General features: G+C 51.7%; 1 protein-coding gene across 9 annotated transcripts in view; it reads right to left on the reverse strand.

The window, feature by feature from the left end:
* UBR5 (ubiquitin protein ligase E3 component n-recognin 5) overlaps positions 1-22,750 on the reverse strand; it is a 112,333-nt gene that overhangs the window by 29,469 nt on the left and 60,114 nt on the right. For 8 of the 9 annotated variants that reach the window (XM_040433791.1, XM_040433790.1, XM_040433789.1 and 5 more), the window contains 8 exons: positions 8,017-8,135; positions 7,769-7,895; positions 5,385-5,514; positions 5,095-5,255; positions 4,531-4,770; positions 1,030-1,150; positions 254-365; positions 36-167 (listed from right to left, as the gene is read on the reverse strand). In XM_040433791.1, coding sequence (XP_040289725.1) covers positions 36-167; positions 254-365; positions 1,030-1,150; positions 4,531-4,770; positions 5,095-5,255; positions 5,385-5,514; positions 7,769-7,895; positions 8,017-8,135 — 1,142 coding nt within the window. The remainder of the gene's footprint in view (positions 1-35; positions 168-253; positions 366-1,029; positions 1,151-4,530; positions 4,771-5,094; positions 5,256-5,384; positions 5,515-7,768; positions 7,896-8,016; positions 8,136-22,750) is intronic. The other variant, XM_040433788.1, reaches the window with a different exon arrangement.

Genomic DNA, 22,750 nt, shown 5'->3' on the forward strand with positions numbered 1-22,750 from the left:
AACATTCAAAGAACATCTGGAGGATTGTAACTTACCCGCTTCTGAACCAGCAGTTGCTGCTGTCACCACACTTCGGCGGCCACTGGCATTGTCCTGGTTACTGTGATTGCTTTCACTGTCACTTTCGGTCTCTGCAGCAGCAAGCAGATCCAACTCCATGTCACTCCCTGCGGCACAAGTCACAAATTACTCCTAAAGTACTTAGACTCTTCAATATAGTAGCTTTTGACAAAATGTACACAGGATAAGTTACCATCCTCATCGTGTTCATCATGTTGTCCTTCAGCCTCTGCATTCTCCTCCCCATGTTCCTCTTGTTCATCATGGTGGTCTTCTTCACCAGCCACTCCCTCCACTACTTCCACCTGAAAAGAGGCCATAAGATTGATCAGTATAGAAGCCAGCAATGGCAGACTACATTAAGGGGTTTTCCCTTCTCAACATTTGTGGCATATCGTTAGGATAGGCCACTAATGTCAGATAGTCTGAATTGGCAGTACGGCGACCTATCTGACATTAGTGGCATGTCGCTAAGATATGCCACAAATGTCAGATTGGTGCAGGTCCTAACTCTGGGACCCACTCATTACTCCAGAAAAAGGTCCCTGAAGTGAAGGGTGAACAGCCACGTACGCATGGCCGCCGAAACACCGTCTCGGCTATTTCCAGCAGCTATTTGCACGGCTTGTTCTGCATTCACGGTTATGGGACTTCTAAAAAACAGTCAAAGGAAAGGATACAGTGTGCTCTCCTTCACTTCAGAGGCCCCATCCTGGAGATAGAAGCAGGGAACTCTGCCGATCAGCTGTTAGAAGAGGCCTTTCTCGGCCGTGTGATGTCACGTTCATTTGTCACATGGCCTAGTTGCCACTCAGCTTCATTAAAGTGAATAAGGCTGAGCTGCAATAAGAAGCATAGCCACTATACAATGTCTGAGGAGCGCAGCGGCTCCCTGAAAACAGCTGATCGGCATCTGATAGGTCATTAGCTACCACTGAATAACCCCTTTTAAAATATAAAACATTTTACCTCTTCTACATCTGCAGAGACAATGTCATCCTGCTCTTCATCTCTGCTTCTCACAGGTTGTGACTGGCTGATCCTTCTCTGCTGAGGATTTCTAATAATGTACGACTGGGATTGATTAGAACTGCACAGGAGAAAGTAGGGAAAGGTTTATCAAAGGGGTGTTCTTGCACAGACTGACATTAACTGCAATAATTGGACAGCTTCAGACTGTGCATGGATACCACATTCAAAAGTACTGCATGCAGGACTTCTCTTCCCCCTGTCTAAAAAACGAGATTTTTGTATAACTTACCAGTAAAATCTCTTTCTCGCTCTTCCTTGGGGGACACAGGAAACCTTGGATATAGCTCATCTCCATAGGAGGCGTGACACTAAGTGAAAGACTGTTAAGCCCCTCCTCCAGCAGCTATACCCTCAGCCTGGAGCGAGCGACTACCAGTTATGTGCCCAAGTAGTTAAAACAAAGGCAAGGATCAACCAAATGAACACTAACAAGTCAAAACTCCCGTCAGGGCAACCAAAACAATGGGTGGGTGCTGTGTCCCCCAAGGAAGAGCGAGAAAGAGATTTTACTGGTAAGTTATACAAAAATCTCGTTTTCTCGCCCAATTCCTTGGGGGACACAGGAAACCTTGGGACGTTCAAAAGCAGTCCACAAATAGGGAGGGACCACAACCCAAGAAGAATTAAAGCACCATAGGCATTAAGGCACCACCGCCTGCAAGACCAGGCGGCCCAAAGCAGCATCAGCCGATGCATAAGTGTTCACCTTGTAGAACTTGGTGAAAGTGTGCAAAGAAGACCAGGTGGCCGCCTTACACAATTGTTCAGCCGAAGCTCGATTTCGCTGAGCCCAGGAAGCCCCGACCGCTCTGGTAGAATGAGCGGTAACACCAAAGGGCGGTTCCCTGCCCTTAGCACGGTAAGCTTCAGCAATAGCCATCTTGATGAAGCGGGCAATAACCACTTTAGATGCCGCCAGCCCCCTGCGCGGACCCTCCGGAACCACAAATAGAGAATCCGAGCGCCGAAAGGGTCTAGTTACATCCAAGTAGATCCTCAGAGGTGTCGCCTGGAGAGAGAGACTCAGACGGGTTAGCTAAGGTAGCGGACCCGGAGGGCCCAGCAGGGGAACTATCCGGCTGCGGTAAGGGCAATGCATCTGCAAGGCGGCCCACAACATTAGTGAGACTGACCACAGCCTGGGAAAGGGATCTAGCCCAGTCAGGGGGATCCAAGAGGCCAGAGGGTGACACAGCAGATGGCGGACCCTGTAATGGGGCTTTGCAAGCCGAGCAATGCGGGTCAGGCTGCCCTTGAGGAAGGGGTGCCTTACATGCGGTGCAGGTATGATACCAAGGACCAGCAGGCACTGAGGGGTCAGACATGTTGGCTGGAAGTAATATACAAAAAACGTCCAGACCAGGGGGCTGCAGTGCTAGAAGGGGTCAACAGTCCTACCAGGTCACAGTGGGAGCAGACAGCACAGCAGCGGCAACAGCAGCGGTCCTCAGAGCCCTGAGGTAATCCGTTTTGAGAGCAGGCAGGCACGAAGAGGAGGCGGGGCTAGTGAGGGGCGGGAAGAAAGACGTCCGCCCCTTGACTGAAGCCTAACATGTACAGTGGAAACGGAACGAAGCTCCGCCCACCGATTAAACTTTTCGCGCGCGCGATTCAAAATATTACATGCCGCCGAAAAAACCCACAGAATAATGTCCCCCGTTCACCTCCATATAAGCGGAGGCGAACGCACACCGGTGGCCGGACAAGAGCGTGCGCTTGTCAGAATGTCAGCCGGCAGTTGAACACAGCCGCAGTACAAGTGCGCCTGCTATCCAGCAGCTGATAACGAAAAGGCGGCCCACGGCCGCCGCACCTGAGGTAAACTGCGCTGTAACTCTCCCCCTCGAGCATCGCTCCGCTTTGCCCCACACACAAAGGAGCCGCAGACTCACAGCTAAGAGAGCTGTATATTGTAATCGACATGAAGGTCAGGCAGAGGGGACAGCAGGAGCAGGCCCTGACAGGAGGGGGGAGGGGGGAGGGGGTAGGAACGGCTGCACAGCCACCTCACCATTCGACGTTTTCACCCTCTGTCCATCCAGCAGGGTACGCCCCTTCAGCCACTGGCACCGAAGTGGCAGGGAGCTGGAGAGGAGCTTGCAGGTGGGCGACCCTTGTGCTGGCGGGATGCAGGGGAGCTGGGCTGCCCTGGTCCTCCTTTTCTTCTGTGGGGGAGGCAGCAGTGCGGATAACCGGCACTGGCGCAGCTCAACCCCGGGAAAACAGAGAGGTCTATTGCGACTCTGTTGTCCCTGTTGGAAAAAAATAAAAATAAAAATAAAATAAAATCTTTAGCAAAGACAGCTCTGCAGTGCAGAGAGTGTCTTGCCTCCTTGACACTAAGCAAAAAACTGGTAGTCGCTCGCTCCAAGCTGAGGGTATAGCTGCTGGAGGAGGGGCTTAACAGTCTTTCACTTAGTGTCACGCCTCCTATGGAGATGAGCTATACCCAAGGTTTCCTGTGTCCCCCAAGGAATTGGGCGAGAAAAACGGATCTTAGACAGAAATGGCTCAAAAGGATGACAACTGATGAAAGAGGATCCTTTTTTTTTCTCTCTCCTCTTATGACTGATCAGAAGAACAGAAAGCAAAACAGTGATGTGAACTCAGCCCTAACTAATATAATGTACATTTTACATATTTACCATTCAGTAGTTATAAAAGTAGTTTTCTTCCTCTGCTACCCACTGTGTTTCCTCCTCAATTACCATGGCATCGACCTGTAGTTCCGAGCCTCTGCTAGGTCGAGCATGCTCAGTGTGTTGCTATCAATTCTCTAGCTAAATGTCTTGTGATGCAAAGGGCGTGTCAGTGTGCTGCTGATTACTGAGTAGAGGGGGCGTGACCGGACTGTATATCAGGCAGCCAATCAGTAATCCTCATTCACAGCAGGAAAGCTAGGGATTGTGGGCATTGTAGTTTTGTGAGGGAAGATCAGGCACCATGATACTCTTGGTGTGTTGCAGGCTCACACAGGAGCTAGACAAATGGATTGCAAGGTAAATTGAATTTCTGGTTATAGGTAGGGGTTCTGGATGGGTCACAGCTTGCAGCCTTAATGCAGTTTGTCAAAAATTTAATTAAATTTACCAGAATACCCCTTCAACACACAGCCAAAAACCACACTGCAAAACTGCGGCAAATCGACATGCTGTTAACGACTACATGGCAAACAAGCAGCCTAAGGCCTCGCTCGCACTTCAGTGTTTGGTCAGTGATTACCATCAGTGATATGTGAGCCAAAACCAGAAATGAAGCCTACACTGAGATATAAAGAATATTAGAAAAATCTTCACCTGTTCTGTGGTTTTTACCAGCGCTTGGTTTTGGCTCACAAACTACTGATGGAAATAACTGACCAAACACTGAAGTGTGAACGAGGCCTAACAGGAGTGCCAGTGTGGGACATAAGAAGCAGAATCTGTGCTACATCCTCACTTGCTGGACTGATCAGATGATGGCCTTGGCGGAAGAGGTTCCACAGAGAAAAGCTCTTCACTTCCTTGCATGGCATCGATGCTTGTGCTGGCCAATGTGAAGGGGGCAGTCGGACGTGCAATACCCATTCTGACAGGGACGATAAGGGACTCCGCAACATTACACAACTCCTCCACTGCATACGGAAGCAACGCCTGGAAAACTCTCTTACATTTGCCAATAGGTTGTGGAATGAAATTGCTGGAAAACAAAAACAGAAGCAGTTAAGGACAGTGATCCAAGAAAACCTAAACATATCAGTAAGTACTTTCCCAAGGGTATAAATCTGAATAGCATGGTCTCCATGACAAATAATGAAAGTAAATGGGGTTGCACTGCGACGCTACAAATCCAGCAGGCTTGCATTTCTTTTGACTGATGTGAGTTGCAACACGACCCCGTTCATGTCATTGGGTGCAATACAGGCCGCACTACACAGCCATATTCACATGGAAGACCTATCCTAAGAAAATGTAAAATAACCCACTTTCTGCACAAACAATACACAAACAGCGGAAGGCTTACTTTTTCTTTTTGGAGGAAGCCATTTCAACACTGAGAATAACAAAGACGCGAGCGACAGAACGCAGAAACCGCATTGTGACAGCTACAGCCTCCTCTCGACGCCCCGGGGTGTATTTGTTCTGTAGTTCTTTCACGAGCGTTCCAAGCAAGGTGTCCAAAAGCTTAACATAAAAAAATATTTAAAAAAAGGACAAGTTATAACTTTCTGGAGTCATGTAGTCTGCAACAAAGTGTGTGACGCCCCCCACGTTGGCTGGTAAATCCATACAGCAATTTGTCCCGACACTTACCAAGATGTCTGCTGTACATTTGACAATAAGACAGTGAGTGAAACAGTCCAGGCGGATGGTACCACTTTGCTGATTTAGATAAACTTGCTCCTCCGGGAGAAGGTGACCGATTCGACTGCTTGCACTAAGACTTGATGAAAGAGATTGTATATTAACACCTTGAGGACATGACGTTTTTCCATTTTTGTTTACTCCAGGTATTCCCAGACCCATAACTTTTTTTATTTTTCTGTTCACAGACGTTTGCAGTCTTAATTTTTGTGGGACAAGTTGTACTTTCTAATGACACCATTAATTATTGCATGCAATGTAGTGGGAAGCTGGAAAAAAATTCTAAATGGGGTGCAAATTTTTTATTGTTTATTTTGAATATAGAGAGAGGAGCGATTTTAAGTTTTGTATTTATTCATTTTTTATTTTTTTTTTTTACTTTTATTTTTTTTAAGTCCCCTTAACCACTTAGTGACCACCCATACGTGTTTTTACAGCGATCACTAAGGGGCCTTAGGCTGGGCCGCTGCTTTTTTACGGAAAGCAGGGACCCGGCTGTTACATGAGAGCAGCGGCCCTGCTTTAACAGCCTGGATCGTCAGGGGTGCCAATCCGGGCTGTTTAACACTTTACATGCCGCAGGCAATGGCGCCCGCCGCATGTAAAGTGCTGACAGAAGAAGCGGACTCCCTCTGTCTCCCATCGGCACCCTGCAATCACATTTGCACGTGTGTGAAGGCTGCCTGGGTTCTGATGTAGGCCCCAGACCAGCCTTAGGTAATTTCCAGCGGGCTGCGCCTCTCTGGCGCAGCCTACTGGTCAATGTCAGAATAGCATTGCTATTAAAATGAAATGCACTATAGGGATAGTGCATTGCATTTTAAAGGCAAACAAAAAGCTGTCTGTTATAGGCTATTAAGGCTACTTTCACACTTGCGGTAGAGTGATCCGGCAAGCAGTTCCGTCGCCGGTGTCATCCGGAAAAACAGATCCGGCTTTTATTTTTTTCACCTTTTTTTCGCATGCGCAGACCGGAAGGATGGATCCGGCATTCTGGTATTTTGAATGCTGGATCCGGCACTAATACATTCCTATGGAAAAAATAATAAAAATAAAAATAAATGCAAGATCCGGCATTCAGGCAAGTCTTAAGTTTTTTTGGGCCGGAGATAAAACCGTAGCATGCTGCGGTTTTATCTTTTGCCTGATCAGTCAAAAAGACTGAACTGAAGACATCCTGATGCATCCTGAACAGATTGCTCTCCATTCAGAATCCATGGGGATATGCCTGATCAGTTCTTTTCCGGTATAGAGCCCCTAGGACGGAACTATGTCGGAAAAGAAAAACGCTAGTGTGAAAGTACCCTAATTGGTTAAAAAAAAAAAAAGGAAAAAAATTACGCTGGGAAAAACTATGTATTTGGTATCACTGTAATCGTAGTGACCCAGAGAATAAAGATATTATTTATACCGAAAAATTAACGATGTAAAATTTACAATGTAAAAACTTTGTGGCAGTATTGCTGTTTTTCCCATCTCACTCCCAGAGAGAGTTAATAAAAGTTCATCAGAAAGTTATGTGTACCCCAAAATGGCGCCATTAAAAACTACAACTTGTCCCGCAAAAAACAAGCCCTCTTAAAGCTATATAGACTGAAAAATAAAAATGTTGTAGCTCTTGGAACGAGACTATGAAAAAAGGAAGAAAAATGCTTGGTCAGTAAGGCCCAAAACAGGCTGGTGACTAAGGGGTTAAGGGACTTGAACATGCAACCGCTTCTCCCATAGACAATGAATTACAATTGCAGTCTATGGGAGACGCATTCGCAGGACTCCACTGGAACCATTGCTGGGGTAGTCTCTGGTTCTTCAGAGGGACTGAGGCTATGCTACCACAATGAACTAACTGCTCCGCCCTATTTCAGGAAAGCCACCTTAGATGTCATGTCACAAGTGACGACAGCATCTGAGGGGCTAAATGTCTGACAGTCATTACTGCCAAAGACATTAGGGCAGAGAGTCTGTTGTGTGAAACAGCAGCCAACTGGTGGCTATGGCGCCCGCTCCAGATGCCACCTTTCAAGAGACAACGTGTGCCATACATGTTTAGCACCTGTGATCAAGGACTTAATTAAAAATCTTCACAATGAAAGGTGTTGATCAGAATAAAGGGCGCACAGACTTGTTGGGAGGGGCATTGGGGAATCCTTTGCTCAGGACCTCGAATCCTCCATTAGCTGATGTAGCTCCCATTCTGGTGACTTCATTTAAATGGATGTCATGGTCAACTGCAGTGATCATTGATAGTACATAGTGGCTTCTTTATGGAGAATGGGGTGTCCAATTTGATGGCCACTTTAATATTCCTTACATTAAAAAGTAAAATAACTCACGGGTCTTTGTTTTCTTGAGAGCCAAACATGATCATGGATTTAAGTGCATTCCAGTCTTGTAAGACACGTTCTAGTGCAAGTTGTGCAAATCTTGGGGGCTCCAAGTCATGGTCGGGCATGTCAGAATCTGTCAAACATTTAATAGCAATCAGATCATTTCCAGACCAAAACATGAATCAACTACACATTCAAACAGACCGTATACTGGAAGATCCATATAATATATATTATTTACAACAAAAGCTAACCTTCGGGATTGGCTGCTTTGCGGTTCCTGTCTTCACGGATGCGGGGTGGCCTGTACTGGCAGTGCTCAACTGTCTGTCTGGCAACAGTCTGCACCAGGAAGAGAAGTAGGTGCTCCCCTCTGAAACAATACAGGACATCAATAGCTGAACATTAGGCCACATTAACTGATCCAGTCTAATATTTACACAGTGCAAACCAGAGGTAAGCAACCTCCAACAAACCAGCTGAGCCAGTGTGCATGCTGAGACTTGTAGTTTCACAGAGGTTGCTGACAAACCTAGACCAAGGGTAGGCAATCTGTCAGATGCAATCAAGAGGTGCATACGCTCAATGGATATGACCTATATCAACTAGGCAACATTGAAGAGGAAACAATTCACCCAGCGAACGTCAGAGCCAGGTAGGCTCATCACAAAACCCATTTATCCCACCGTGGAAACTGAGTAATGCCGCCATCTGGAACACATCAGAATTGTGTGGGCAGAACCACAGCAATCAATAGCGCAAGTAGTCATCTCTGGAAGGGAGAGATGAAGCTGCCTGAGATGCATCAGAACTGTGGAGATCGATACAGAGCAAAAAGTGCAATCACCTTGCCCGATGAGGGGAGAAATGCTGCCGACTGGAGCACATTGAATGGTGTAGAATGTGACTGTTGTGTGATAGTACAAAGCAGGCTTGTTACTGAGGGAATCTAGCAATGGTACAGTTACTCAACACAGAAAAGGGAGAATGTGGCTGCCTGGATCCCTTCGGAACTGGAGAGACTCGGCAAGAGCAGTGATCAGCTTTAGTGCAATTACTCTGCCATCAAAGGGGATAATGCTGATGCCAGTACTAAATGAGGTTGTCAGACATGGCATCTAGTGATATGCAATTACTCTCCCTATTCATGGTGGTAACGCTGTTGTCTGGTGCACTGGCAAACCACATAGGTCTGATAAGTGTGGCACAATTACTCCACCAATAAAAGGAGTAATGCTGATACCTGGTGCACGCCACTCAGTACTAAGTAGATTTGTCAGCCAGACATGGTATCTACAGAGGACGCAATTACTCTGCCCATAAGTAGGGGCAATGAGGCTGTATGGTGCACCCGTACTGAAGGGGTTAATACTGAAGTCTAGTGCCCGGCACTGCTGAATAGGCTTATCACATACAGTGCCAGTGAAAATGAAATACTCCCATCTGTTGGATGGGAACGGTGATTGCCCGATGCTTATCAAAGAAGCATAGGCTTAATGGTCCGCCATATCAAGCGATGGCGCCAATAAACCCCCCATTTACTTTTAGAATGATCCTTCACAATGTGTTGAATTTTTCAGATGATCTCTAGGATCAATGGCTGTCTCTAAATTAACACATGTGATAATATGTTTAAAATAAAACGTAACATTTATTGTATTAATTAATAAATCGCTTAACATAACACTCTCAATTAAAATTATCAGCTCAGCTTGTAATCTGTATGATGTTTTTTGTTTTAAGTAAACTTCATAGTTGTTAATTTTGTTAATTTTTTAGCGTCTTGGGGTACCTCTTGGAGGTGATGCCAGCTATCTAATATTCTAATTATATATATATATATATATATATATATATATATATATATATATATATATATATATATATATATATATATACATACATACATACATATACACTCTGCTTTGGCTGCTTTATATTTAGCAGCCCCTGCACGTGCTGTGCTGCTCCAGCTCTGTTATACCACTATTTTTGTGGTCCGTCACAGGATTTGAGATTTAGAGATCTGAAAAATTCAATAAACCCCCCAGGCACAGACTGCGCTGGGTTGTTGTACACTTATATCACATGTAGAAAAAACGAGATTTTTGTATAACTTACCAGTAAAATCTCTTTCTCGCTCTTTCCTTGGGGGACACAGAAGACCTTGGGTATAGCTCATCTCCATAGGAGGCGTGACACTAAGTGAAAGCTGTTAAGCCCCTCCTCCACAGCTATACCCTCAGCCTGGAGAGAGAGACTGCCAGTTGCGTGTCCAAGCAGTGAGAAAAGGCAAAGTCCAACAAGGAACCAACAAGCCAACTACCCAACGGGTAACACAAACTCGGAAACCGTGTAGAGAAAACAATGAATGGGTGGGTGCTGTGTCCCCCAAGGAAAGAGCGAGAAAGAGATTTTACTGGTAAGTTATACAAAAATCTCGTTTTCTCGCCCAGTTTCCTTGGGGGACACAGAAGACCTTGGGACGTTCAAAAGCAGTCCAAAAGGGGAGGGACCACAGCTCCAAGGCGAAGCACCCGAAGGCATCAAGGAACCGCCGCCTGCAGACCCAGGCGGACCAAAGCAGCATACGCCGATCCAGAGTATGCACCCTGTAGAACTCTGTAAAGCGTGCAAGGAAGACCTGTGGCCGCCTTGCTCAAATGCATGGCTGAAGCCCAATGCCTCCTGCCCAGGAGGCACCGACCGCTCTGGTGAAATGAACGGTGACAGCAAAGGCAGAATCCTGCCCTCGGTGCGGTAACCTCAACAATAGCCAATCTGATAAAGCAGAGGAAAACCACCCTGGAGTCCGTCAACTCTAAGCGCGGACCTCCAGGAAACCCAAGAGACCGAACGTCGACAAGAGTCGGAGATCTCCAAGTAAAATCGGCAAGGCCCAAACAACGTCCAAATCGGTGAAGTGTTGAAGCGAAAGGCAATACCACCTTCAGAAGGAAGGAACGGGATGTAGAAACAGCCCTGTCCTGGGAAAAGACAGAAGGCTCAGAACAAAAAAGGGGCCATTCAGGCACCCGTCAGAGACACGACTGATACGGAAACACAACCGTACAGGACAGGCGGGGTAGAGAGAACTTCTGTAACGGCTCCAAGGAAAAGATTGGAGCGCCGAGAGCTCAGTATGTAGTTCCCAGGGCGGTACCGAAGGACAGTACAGAGGAACCCAAGAGCCATTTCGAGTAAGAAGGTCTTGACAGGCCCAGAGGGCCGGGGAACGCTGGAAGAGGAAGAACAGCGTTGACACTTGACACCTCAAGTAAAGGAATCTCAGTCCCAGGTCCAGGCCGGACTGGAAAAAAGACAGAACCATGGGGAGAGAAAAAGTCAGAGTGGGGAATGCACAGCTTCCCACAGAACCCCAGACAAGAAAACCATAAGTCTTACGACAGATCCTGGACGAAAATACAGCCAGGAGCGGACAATAGCGAACCCGCTGGAGTCGCCTGGCAAGCGGGCGAAAACCCAATGTGATCAGGCGCAGACCAGTAACACGGGCAGAAGTCGACAAAACTGGTCCAGTCGGCCCCCGAGCAACGTTGTCCCGTATCCACCCGAGTGGGGGAGCAGAAGGACAGACGGAACGGAACCAAAGGGTCCGCCCAGTATCCGCCAGATGCCAGGACAAGACAGGCTAAAGTCCATGCTGATGTAGCCATGTTCTACAGTCCCGGTGTGGGAGATCAAAGGACAATCTGGACCGAAAGGTAGTCCCCCCAAGTTACCGAGAAGGTAAGTCTACAGCAGGACCATTGTCTTAGAATGGACCACGCAATCTGCACTCAGCGGGAGGACAGAATGCGGTAGACTCGGTAAATAGGCACAGCCAATACAGCCAGTGTGAACAAGGGAGACAGTACGAGGCCAAAAGGAACACCGGAACCATCCACATGAACAACCATGCTCTCCCCAGAGGGGAGGACAGTGAAGGAACAGCCTCTGTAGTCTGGCGGGACAGAAGCCACATCGGAGTGATCTGTACCGAGCGGGAGCCAAACAGAGCCAGCGAGATAAGGTAGTCGAGACAGAGGCCGGCATAACACCCTCCAACCGAACGGAGGAGTGGGCAACAGGGAAGCCATAGGACAGCTCAAAAGCAGAACCCTGCTACACTGTGAGATGCCCGGTTCACCGCCTCGCAAAAGGCGAATACCCTGAAGAACCCAAGGTGGAGGTCCTCTGACCTGGGTAATCGAGCACCCAAGAGAATTTGGGTGACCTTCCCGAAAAAAGCGGCCCGCACTTGGTAGCAGATCAGACTGAAGCGTAGAGGCGCCAAGAGGAAGGACTCATACCACACTACATCCGAAGAGGAGGAAATTTGAGCAGGCAAGGGAACCGCAGTCCTGCCAGAGCCAACGAAGAATTCGAGGGGCGCTCCAGGCAACAGCACTCTCGACCATGTGACCACTAGCGTAGGGAAGCAATACCGCGGAAGGACGAATGGGCACGCATCTAGGAACCACGAACACTCCCTGGGATGAAGGGCCAACTAAATGAATGAGTACCACCCAGCTCCGTGCAGCATAGAGCAAGTAGAGCCCGTCCGGGTCAGGTGGACAGAATGAACTCCTTAGAGACGAGTGCAAGGCTTGCGGCAAGCATCGTATCCCAAGAAAACAAAAGTATGCCGCAGGAAGCAGATGAGGCATACGTACGAGCAGCCCGTAAGCAGTGAGAAGGCCAACCCACCTACAGGAGGAGAAGGCATACACGGCCCAAACAACGCACAAGAACGTCCGCTCACTGCAAAAAGGTTAATTCAGCGAAAAAGGGGGCTCGCCACAGAGTGCCACAGCATGTACGTAATTGCAAAGTGCAACCTGCAAGGGAGTTATGCACAAGCCTAGTATAGCATGCGATGGAACGCAAGCAGTCCGCCCCGAAAGGGGGGAAATTGTACCTGGCAAACTGCAGTCGGCAAGAGTGCAAAGGCCGGTCCCAAAAGGGAGTGATGCCTAAGGCCGTACCTACTTCAGAGAAGCAGGACATACCATATAATCCAGCAGGAACGCAGGAGGTCCACCTAGTGAAAGGGGAACATGCACAGGGTTATCCTAGCATTAAGTGAGTGTGCAATAATACACCCAACACTGACTTAGCGAGAGTGCAACTACTCTGCCAATGAAGGGGGACATGTACAAGTCCAGCACAGCCATACAAGGACAGCCGTGAATCTCATGAGCGTGCCAAATTCTGCCCATGGAATGTGGGGTGGTCACGCACAAGGCCAGCACCGTATCCAATGGGAGTGCAAGCGTTCCACCCATGTTAGAGGGCCATGCTCATGGCCAGCAAGGTATCCGGTGAGAGTGTAGCATGCCGCCCAGAAAAAAAGGGGGGGTAATGCACATGGCCAGCATCTCATCCAGGGAGAGTGCGTGCACCCGCCATGTATGGGAGTCATACACATGGCCAGCAACGTACTGGTGAGAGACAAACACAGTCAGTGAGAATGTGTGTATGTCACCTGAGGAAGGAAGGCATGCCCATGGCAGGCAGCGAATCCAGCGAGAGTGCGTACACCGCCCACGGAAGAGGGGTCATGCATATGGCCGACAGCGGATCCAGCGAGAGTGCAAGCACCCCGCCATGTATGGGGTACATGCACATGGCCAGTAACGTACCTGCGAGAAAACAACCACAGACAGAGGGATGTATGTATGCTGCCTGAGTCATGCCTATGGCTGGCAGCGAAACCAGTGAGAGTGCAGCATAGTAACATAGTACATAAGTACATCATAGCACATCAGAGAGAGTGCAGCGTTCCGCCTATGGAAGGGGGTCGTGCACATAGCCAGTACCGTATCCGGTGAGAGTGCAGTATTCCGCCTAAAAAGGGGGGTCATGCACATGATCGGCAACAAATCCAGTGAGAGCGCTGCCTTCCGCCCATGGAAGGGGGTCACGCGCATGGCCGACAACGAATCCAGTGAGAGCGCTGCGTTCCGCCCATGGAAGGGGGTGACGCACATGGCCGGCAGTGAATCCAGCGAGAGTGCAGCGTTCCGCCTAGAGAAGGGGGTCGTGCACATGGCCGGCAGCAAATCCATAGAGAGTGCAGCATTCCGCCTATGGAAGGGGGTCGTGCACATGGCCAGCACCGATCCGGTGAAGGTGCAGTATTCCGCCTAAAAGGGGGTCATGCACATGGCCAGCCGGCAGCCAGGGAGAGTGCAGTATCCCGCCTAGGAGGGGGGGGATGCACATGGCAGGCACCATAACTGGAGAGATGATGAATGCTGCCTACGGAAGGTCCGCATGCACTTGGCCAGCGCCGTATCCTGGAAGAGGGCAGGAAAACCGCCTAAAAGGGGAAATGCCCTAGCAGCGACGCAGGTTGGGAGCGCAACACTATGCCGCCTGTGGAAAGAGGGCATGCAGACATGCAGCACTACTGATGAGGCTGCAGCGTCCTGCGCAGTCCAAAAGAAATCTGTTATTATTATTATATATATATATATATATATATATATATATATATATATATATATATATATATATATATATGTATTTATTATTATTTCTTTTTTTTTTTTTTTTTTTTTTTTAATTAAAAACACAGCCTCTCTGAGGCTAAAGGGGGCCACTATATAGGGGCACAGATAGTCAGGAAAAAGGAAAAAAGGGGGGCCAGCCATACAGGCCCATAGGGATCCGGCCTGTACCCAAAGGGTTAACATGGATCCGGCCTGGAGGGCGGCGCTGCGATCCCCTGGGGGCGGAGGAACCTCCCGGCGGGAAAAATTCGCGCCTGGAGAAGTTCCCGCCCCCTCCACCAGAGGCCGGAATTTTGCGGCCTAGTAGGCCGTGAAGCCGGGGACTAAATTTCCGGCGCCCGGTATGTACCGCCGGGACCTGAGGCGGAGTGGCGCATCAAACCGGCCGCGGGTGCCCACCCCGCAGGCCGGTCGGAATTGCGGCCCAGCAGGCCGCAAAGCCTGGGCCAAAATTTGCGGAGCCCCACCGACCGGCACCGACGGTCGGCCGGGGCCTGCTGGGCCTAGAAGTCAAGCCCAAAGCCGGCCGCGGGAGCCCACCCCGCCGGCCGGAGGAGTCAGGGGCCCAGAATGGCGGCTTGCCGGCCGCGGGAGCCCACCCCGCCGGCCGGAAGAGTCAGGGGCCCAGAATGGCGGCTTGCCCGGAATGGCGGCTTGCCGGCCGCGGGAGCCCATCCCGCCGGCCGGAAAAGTCAGGGACCCGGAATGGCGGCCTAGCAGGCCGCGGAGCCTGGGCTAAGATTTTTGCGGCGCCCGGCCGCACCGGAATACCAATGTCGGCCGGAGGCGAGGCCTTACTCCACAGCCGTCAGGAGCCTCAAGCCTGGAGCAACACTCCGGTAGGAGATGTAGGGGGGGACCCAGAGACCGGGTGCCTGTGCTGATAAAGAAATAAACTATGTTGCCGCTTCTGTAGCTGGCTGTGGAGACAGCCACTGGCTGCATGTCTGTGGGAGCCAGGCAGGGGGGGGGGGCGGCAGAAGGATATTGCCGCTCTGCGGCACCCCAGGGGCCAGCATAGATCCAGCAGGGGACTAGAGGCCCAATATGGGGGTCAGGCACGCAGGAGACCAGGGTGGGGGGGTGGGGGACGTAGGGCTGGAGAAGCCAATCTCTTACCACAGCCGTCTTCACCCTCGGTCCATTCCAGCAGGGTCGCCCCTTCAGCTACTGGCACCGTAGTGGCAGGACGCTGGAAGAGGGACTTGGCGTGCGGGCGACCCTTGCGCTGGCGGGATGTAGGGGAGCTGGGCTGCCCTGATCCACCTTGTCTTCTGTGGGGGAGGCAGCAGTGCGGGTGACCGGCACTGGCGCAGCTCAACCCCGGGAGAACAGAGAGGTCTAGTGCGACTCTGTTATCCCTGATGATCTGGAACAAAAAGAAAAGAAAAAACTAAAAAACTAAAACTTAAACAAGGAGAAACCAGCCCTGCAGAGCAGGGAGTGTCTTGCCTCCTTGGACACTAAGCAAAAAACTGGCAGTCTCTCTCTCCAGGCTGAGGGTATAGCTGTGGAGGAGGGGCTTAACAGCTTTCACTTAGTGTCACGCCTCCTATGGAGATGAGCTATACCCAAGGTCTTCTGTGTCCCCCAAGGAAACTGGGCGAGAAAGTGTAATAAATCCGCCAGGCCAATACAAATTGAAAAAAGTGTCTGACAGAAGTTTACAGCAGCTGTGGCCGGGGAGGGGGGCGGAGGTTCGGTGTCTGCTAGGGCAGGTCTTACCCGATCTAGACTGGATCGCTCAAGAGCTACAGACTAATGCCGGGAAGAATGCTGTGTGGCGCTGGGATCCTGAGCAGTGGAAAGGTTTAGAGGGGTGGGAGCAAAATGATGACAGATGCCAAGCAGCTGGAAGATGGTGACTGCTGAAGTCAGAGGGGCAGGAGGAGCAGTAGGATGAAGCAATCAGGGAGGTGGGAAGACTTTCTGCCTGAAAGTCCTGCCCTTAAAAAAAAAAAAAAAAAAGAAAGAGCAAGGTGCTGCTGCCCGAGCCTTGGAGCAGTGAAGATAAGCCAGCTCTACGTGCTGGACATTATCGACTCCTCCGATGGAGAAAAAGAACAATCAGGGTTGGTGCATTCTGCTAAACATATTGGACACTTGTCTAAGTGTACACCACCAATTGGTTGGCTCACTTCATGCCAAAATCTTCCCAGTAAGTCACATTGCTTTTCTTTCACCCCTGTCTAGAAAGGCACAACAAGCATCTACAACATTATAAAAGTAATTACATGACAACTAAGCACAATGAAACCAATCAACTATCTAAATAATGACCAACACCTTTTAAAATAGAAAGCAGAGTAATCTCTGCAAAGGCACTAAAGAGAATGACAGCAGGAAACTCCATATGCAGGAGAAATGATTCTACTCCTAAGAACAGGAATGATAAAGCTCTGGCTGCATGCAGACACCACTAGGGGGGGGGGTAGAAGTATACGGCATCCGGCTTCCACTGAATTCAATAATAAATCTATATATCATCATTCCCTCCACTGGCAGACAGGATTTTAGCATTTTACTCTATGGCTATACAGCAAATTTGAAGCTCTGTATTAGAAAAAATAAAATAAACTCCAACCCATTTGCAAACATTTTAAATGTAATTATATATTGATAGTCTATGGTCATCAATATTAGATCAGTGGGGCTCCCACCGATAAGGAGACTTTTGTATTACTTACCAGTAAAGTCTCTTTCTCGCTCTTCCTTGGGGGACACAGGAAACCATGGGTATAGCTCTGCTCCCTAGGAGGCGTGACACTAAGTGAAAGCTGTAAGCCCCTCCTCCATCAGCTATACCCTTCAGCCTGGAGAAGAGACTGCCAGTTGCGTGTCCAAGTAGTGAAAGATAACCACCAACCGGAAAAAGAACTGTCGAGCCCCAACGGGGGCAACCAAGCCGGAACCACAACTGTAACCCAAATGAAGGGCGGGTGCTGTGTCCCCCAAGGAAGAGCGAGAAAGAGACTTTACTGGTAAGTAATACAAAAGTCTCCTTTTCTCGCCCATATTCCTTGGGGGACACAGGAAACCATGGGACGTTCCAGAGCAGTCCCAGAAGGGAGGGACCAGAACAAACTCAACCAACACCGGAGGCATCAATCAACTGCCGCCTGCAACACCAGACGGCCTAAAGCAGCGTCAGCCGACGCATGAGTATGCACCCTGTAGAACTTGGTGAAGGTGTGCAAGGAGGACCAAGTGGCCGCCTTGCAAATCTGCTCCGTAGAAGCCCGATTCCTCTGAGCCCAGGAAGCCCCGACCGCTCTAGTGGAGTGAGCGGTAACACCAAGGGGCGGAACCTTGCCCTCGGCGAGATAAGCCTCAGTAACAGCCATCTTGACAAAACGGGCGATAGCAACTTTGGATGCCGCCATCCCTCTGCGCGACCCCTCCGGGACCACAAAGAGCGAGTCAGTATGCCTGAAAGAGCTGGTTACTTCCAGGTAAATCTTGAGCGCCCTGACAACGTCCAGGCGATGAAGCTTCCTCTCCCGCGGGTGGGAAGGGGAAGGACACAAAGAGGGGAGAACGATGTCCTCGTTCAGATGAAAGGCAGAGACCACCTTAGGAAGGAAGGAAGGGACCGGACGAAGAACCATCTTGTCCTGGTGGAACACTAGGAAAGGTTCCAGACAGGAGAGTGCAGCCAATTCGGACACCCTCCGAAGAGAGGTGACGGCTACAAGGAAAATAACCTTGCAGGACAGAAGTCGCAAGGAAACCGTCCGCAGAGGCTCGAAAGGGGAAGCCTGGAGCGCTGAGAGAACCAGGTTCAGGTCCCAGGGCGGTACCGGAGGACGGTACGGGGGAACCGCGTGAGCCACGCCCTGAAGGAAGGTCTTGACAGGACCAAGGGGGGCCAGTGGGCGCTGAAACAAAATGGACAGCGCAGACACCTGACCCTTCAAAGAACTAAGGCCCAGCCCTTGGGCCAGTCCGCTCTGCAGGAAGGACAAAACGGTGGGGAGAGAAAAGCGGAGCGGAGGAATCCCCAGATCGGCACAGAACCCCAAAAAGGTCCTCCAGGTCCTATAATAGATCCTAGAAGAGGACGGCTTACGGGCGCGGATCATGGTGCGGACGACGTCCGCAGAAAAACCCCTACGCGTCAGGACGGTGGTCTCAACAACCACGCCGTCAAACGTAGGGACCCTAAACGCGGGTGGAAGATCGGTCCCTGAGAGAGAAGATCTTCCCTGGCGGGCAGCGGCCAGGGCGCGTCTGCCAGGAGCAGCATGAGGTCGGCATACCAAGACCGGCGGGGCCAGTCCGGAGCGACCAGAATCACCGAGACGCCTTCCGCCGCTATCTTCCGAAGGACCTTGGGCAGGAGAGGGATGGGAGGGAATATGTATGGGCGCGCGAAGCCTCGCCAAGGAAGAACGAGGGCGTCGGCTCCGCAAGCTCCCGGATCCCGGGCCCTGGACAGATAGGCAGGGACCTTGTGATTGAATTTTGAGGCCATGAGGTCCACGTCCGGTATGCCCCAACGAAGGCAAATGGCCTCGAATACCTCCGGGTGAAGAGACCACTCGCCGGGGTCGACGGTGGTGCGACTGAGGAAGTCCGCCGCCCAATTGTCCACCCCTGGAATAAAAATTGTAGATAGGGCCGGGACGTGGGCTTCCGCCCAACGGAGAATGCTGGTGACCTCCCGCATTGCTGCAGCGCTGCGAGTGCCCCCCTGGTGGTTTATGTACGCCACAGCCGTGGCGTTGTCCGATTGTACACGAACAGGATGACCCTTCAGCAGATGAGTCCAGTGTCGTAGAGACAGAAGGGCCGCTCTCAGCTCCAGGACATTGATCGAGAGTTTGGACTCCGATGGAGACCAAATGCCCTGGACGGATCAGGGAGGAAACACGCCTCCCCAGCCCAAGAGACTGGCATCGGTTGTAACCACCAACCAGTTGAGTGGCAGAAAGGACCTGCCCAGAAGAGGGGACTGTAACCACCAGCGGAGAGATGACCGCACCGGAGGCGATAGACGGAAGGGATGATCCAGAGACTCCGGCGATTTGTCCCAGGAGGAGATGATCGCCCGTTGGAGAGGGCGGGAGTGAAACTGCGCAAATGGGATCGCCTCGAAGCAGGCAACCATCTGCCCCAAGACCCGCATGCAGAAGCGGAAGGACGGTCGACGGTGGAGAAGGAGACCCCGAACCGCCCCACGGAGGGTCAGACGTTTTTCCGAGGGAAGACGTACCTCCGCCGCTCCCGTGTCTAAAAGCATTCCCAGGAAGACTAGCTGTCTGGAGGGGGGAAGGGAGGACTTGGGGAAGTTGATGACCCAACCGAACCTCGCCAGAGTCTCTAGAGTGAGATCCACGCTGGCAACCGCTTGAGAAAGGGACGGAGCCTTGATGAGGATATCGTCCAAGTACGGTAGCAGAAAAACACCCCTGGAACGGAGTAAGGCCAAAACCGGGGCCAGGACCTTGGTGAACACCCGGGGGGCAGTTGCCAGCCCAAAGGGAAGGGCGACAAACTGGAAGTGGAGGTCCCCCGCGGCGAATCGGAGGAAGCGATGGTGACACCGGGCTACCGGAACATGGAGGTAGGCATCCTGTATATCGATGGAAGACATGAAATCTCCCTGCTCCAGGGAAGCCACCGCGGAACGGAGGGACTCCATCCGAAAGCGTCGAAGGAGGAGAAAACGGTTGAGCTTTTTGAGGTCCAAAATGGGCCGCACCGAACCTCCCTTCTTGGGAACTACAAAGAGGTTCGAGTAGAACCCTTGGAACCTTTCCTCTAGAGGAACGGGGGTAATCACCCCCCTGTCCAGTAAGGCTTGAACGGCCGTGGAGAACCCAGCCGCGCTTTTCGGGTCCCGCGGCGGGCGGGAGCGAAAGAACCGATCTGGAGGGAAGGATGCAAATTCGATTTTGTATCCGGAGGACACAATTTCGAGGGCCCAGGCGTCGGAGACGTGAGCCATCCAGACGTCCCTGAAAAGGAGGAGCCGGCCCCCCACCCCGGCGGGTGGGAGCGCGCCTTCAGGCTTGCGCCAGGAGGGCTGGGCCCGAAAAAACGGCTTCCTACGCTTGTCCTGGGGAGGAGCCGAAGCGGCAGCTGTGGTGGGAGCCCCAGAGGCCCTGCGGGAGGACCGAAAACGAGACGCACCAGGGCGTCCGCGGGGGGCGCCCCTGGCTTGGGGTTGAGGAAGATGGGTGCTTTTACCACCCGTGGCCTCCGAAATAAGTTCGTCTAGGCGGACCCCGAAAAGGCGGGAACCCGCAAACGGTAGCCCCGCCAAGGAACGTTTGGAGGCAGCGTCCGCTTTCCAAACCTTCAGCCAGAGCTCCCTCCTGACGGAAACTGCCAGGGCGGAGGAGCGTGCAATAAGGGCTCCCGCATCAAGGGAGGCCTCACAAACAAAATTCCCGGCCCGAATAATAAGCTGGGCCAAGGAACGTAGGTCCTGGATGGGGACGTCCGAGTCCAACTCCTGTTCCAGCTGCGCACCCCAAGCAGAGATTGCTTTCCCTGCCCAAGCAGAGGCAAAAATCGGTCTGAGAGCAGAACTGGAGGCAGCAAAAATGCCCTTGGAAAGGGTCTCCATGCGACGGTCCTCCGCTGACTGAAGAGAGGACCCGTCGGGAACAGGGATGGCCGTGTTCTTTGACAGCCGGGCCACAGGGGGGTCCACCTTGGGTGGGGAAGACCATGTGGCCACGACATCGGCTGGAAAGGGATAGCAAATGTCCAGCTTCTTGGGGCTGACAAAACGGGCGTCCGGGCGAGCCCAAGCCTTAGACACCACAGAGGAGAAATCAGAGTGGATTGGAAAGACTTTTGAAGCCTGCCTGGGTCTGATAAAGGAGACGCTAGCTGCGTCAGAGCTAGGGGGATCATCCTGCACCTTAAAGGTGTCACGAATATCAGAGATGAGTTGACCCATCGCTGAGGCTAGCTTGGACGGCAGGGCCGAGTCCATTTCCAAATCTGAAACCGCCAATTCACCTTCAGAGAGCGAATCCTTTGGAGAGGAGAGGCTCGTCTGGGTGCGCACGCGTGGCGGGGAGAGTGAGGCCTCAGAGGAGGAGGCTCGCTCTACTCTAATACGCTTCTGAGAGTGCCTAACTCGGGAGGGGTCACTAAGAGAGAGTGAACCCGCTGCAGCGGCAGAAGCAGTGGACCCGGAGGGCGCGACAGTCAGAGAGGCGTCCTGCGGGGTAGGTGGCCTGTCTATTAGGCGGCCCACGACATGAGTGAGGCTTTCCACGGCCTGGGACAGGGATCTAGCCCAGTCAGGCGGGTCAGAGGAAGCAGGGAGCGACACAGCGGGCGACTGAGGCTGCGGTGGAGCTCGGCATGCAGTACAGTGCGGATCAGACTGCCCCCGGGGAAAGGGTTCCCTACAAGCAGTACAGGCATGGTACCAAGGCTTGGCGGCTGCAGAAGGGTCTGACATGGTGGAAAAAAAGATGTTGCACTTAAAGTGGGAGACCCCAAGAAAAGTGGTGGCACGGAGGGGGTTAACAGTCCTACCAGACCCGGATGATGCAAGCGGCAGCGGTAAGGAGAACAGACTGAGGAGGCTGTGGAGGAGAGGCAGCAGCACGGAGATGAATGGCTTCAGGATCGCACGGCAGAGAGGATTCCACGCAGCACTGAGAAGTGGAGCCCGATGAAACCGGAAGTAGCGGAGCGCATGTAGGAAGCTCCGCCCCCCCTCTGCCGCGCTGAAGAAGAAGCAGAGCCGCGCGCGCGCGGCAAAATGATTTTAACCCCCAAGGATGATGAAGTGCCGGCCAAGATGAAATGGCGCCGTTCACGCCAAGTAAGCGGCCCCCGCCGCGCCTGGATGTGGCAGAGGCCTTGCTTTTGCCTGCAGACGTCCCCTGAAGGCAGCGTCCCTGCCAAGGACTTGCCCAGATAAACTCCCCTGCCCGGTAACGGTCCCGATATGCCCGGGGGGGGGGGGGGGGGGTGGGCGCACGATGTAGCAGTGGCCATGTAGCAGTGGCCAAGGGGGATGTAGCAGTGGCCATGGGAGCCCAGGAAGCCTGTAGCAGCGGTGGGAGGGAGGAAGGGGAGGCTGGAGCAGCCACTCTCACCATACGCTGTCTTCGCCCCTTCAGCTCCTGGCACCGCAGTGGCAGGAAGCCGGGGGAGGGACTTAGCGTGCGGACGACCCTGAGCTGGCGGGACGCAGGGGAGCGAGGCTGCCCTGGTCCACCTTGTCTTCTGTGGGGGAGGCGGCAGTGCGGAATTACCGGCACTGGCGCAACTCAACCCCGGGAGAAACAGAGGGGTCTAATGCGCCTCTGTTGTCCCTGTAGGTAGAAAAAAAATCAAATTAAAAACAACAAACAACGCAAAAATAAAAAATCATAGGAAAACAACCCTGCATAAGCAGGGGGTGTCTTGCCTCCTTGGACACTAAGCAAAAACTGGCAGTCTCTTCTCCAGGCTGAAGGGTATAGCTGATGGAGGAGGGGCTTACAGCTTTCAC

Source organism: Bufo bufo, chromosome 5, assembly GCF_905171765.1.
Source record: "Bufo bufo chromosome 5, aBufBuf1.1, whole genome shotgun sequence".
NCBI lineage: Eukaryota > Metazoa > Chordata > Amphibia > Anura > Bufonidae > Bufo > Bufo bufo.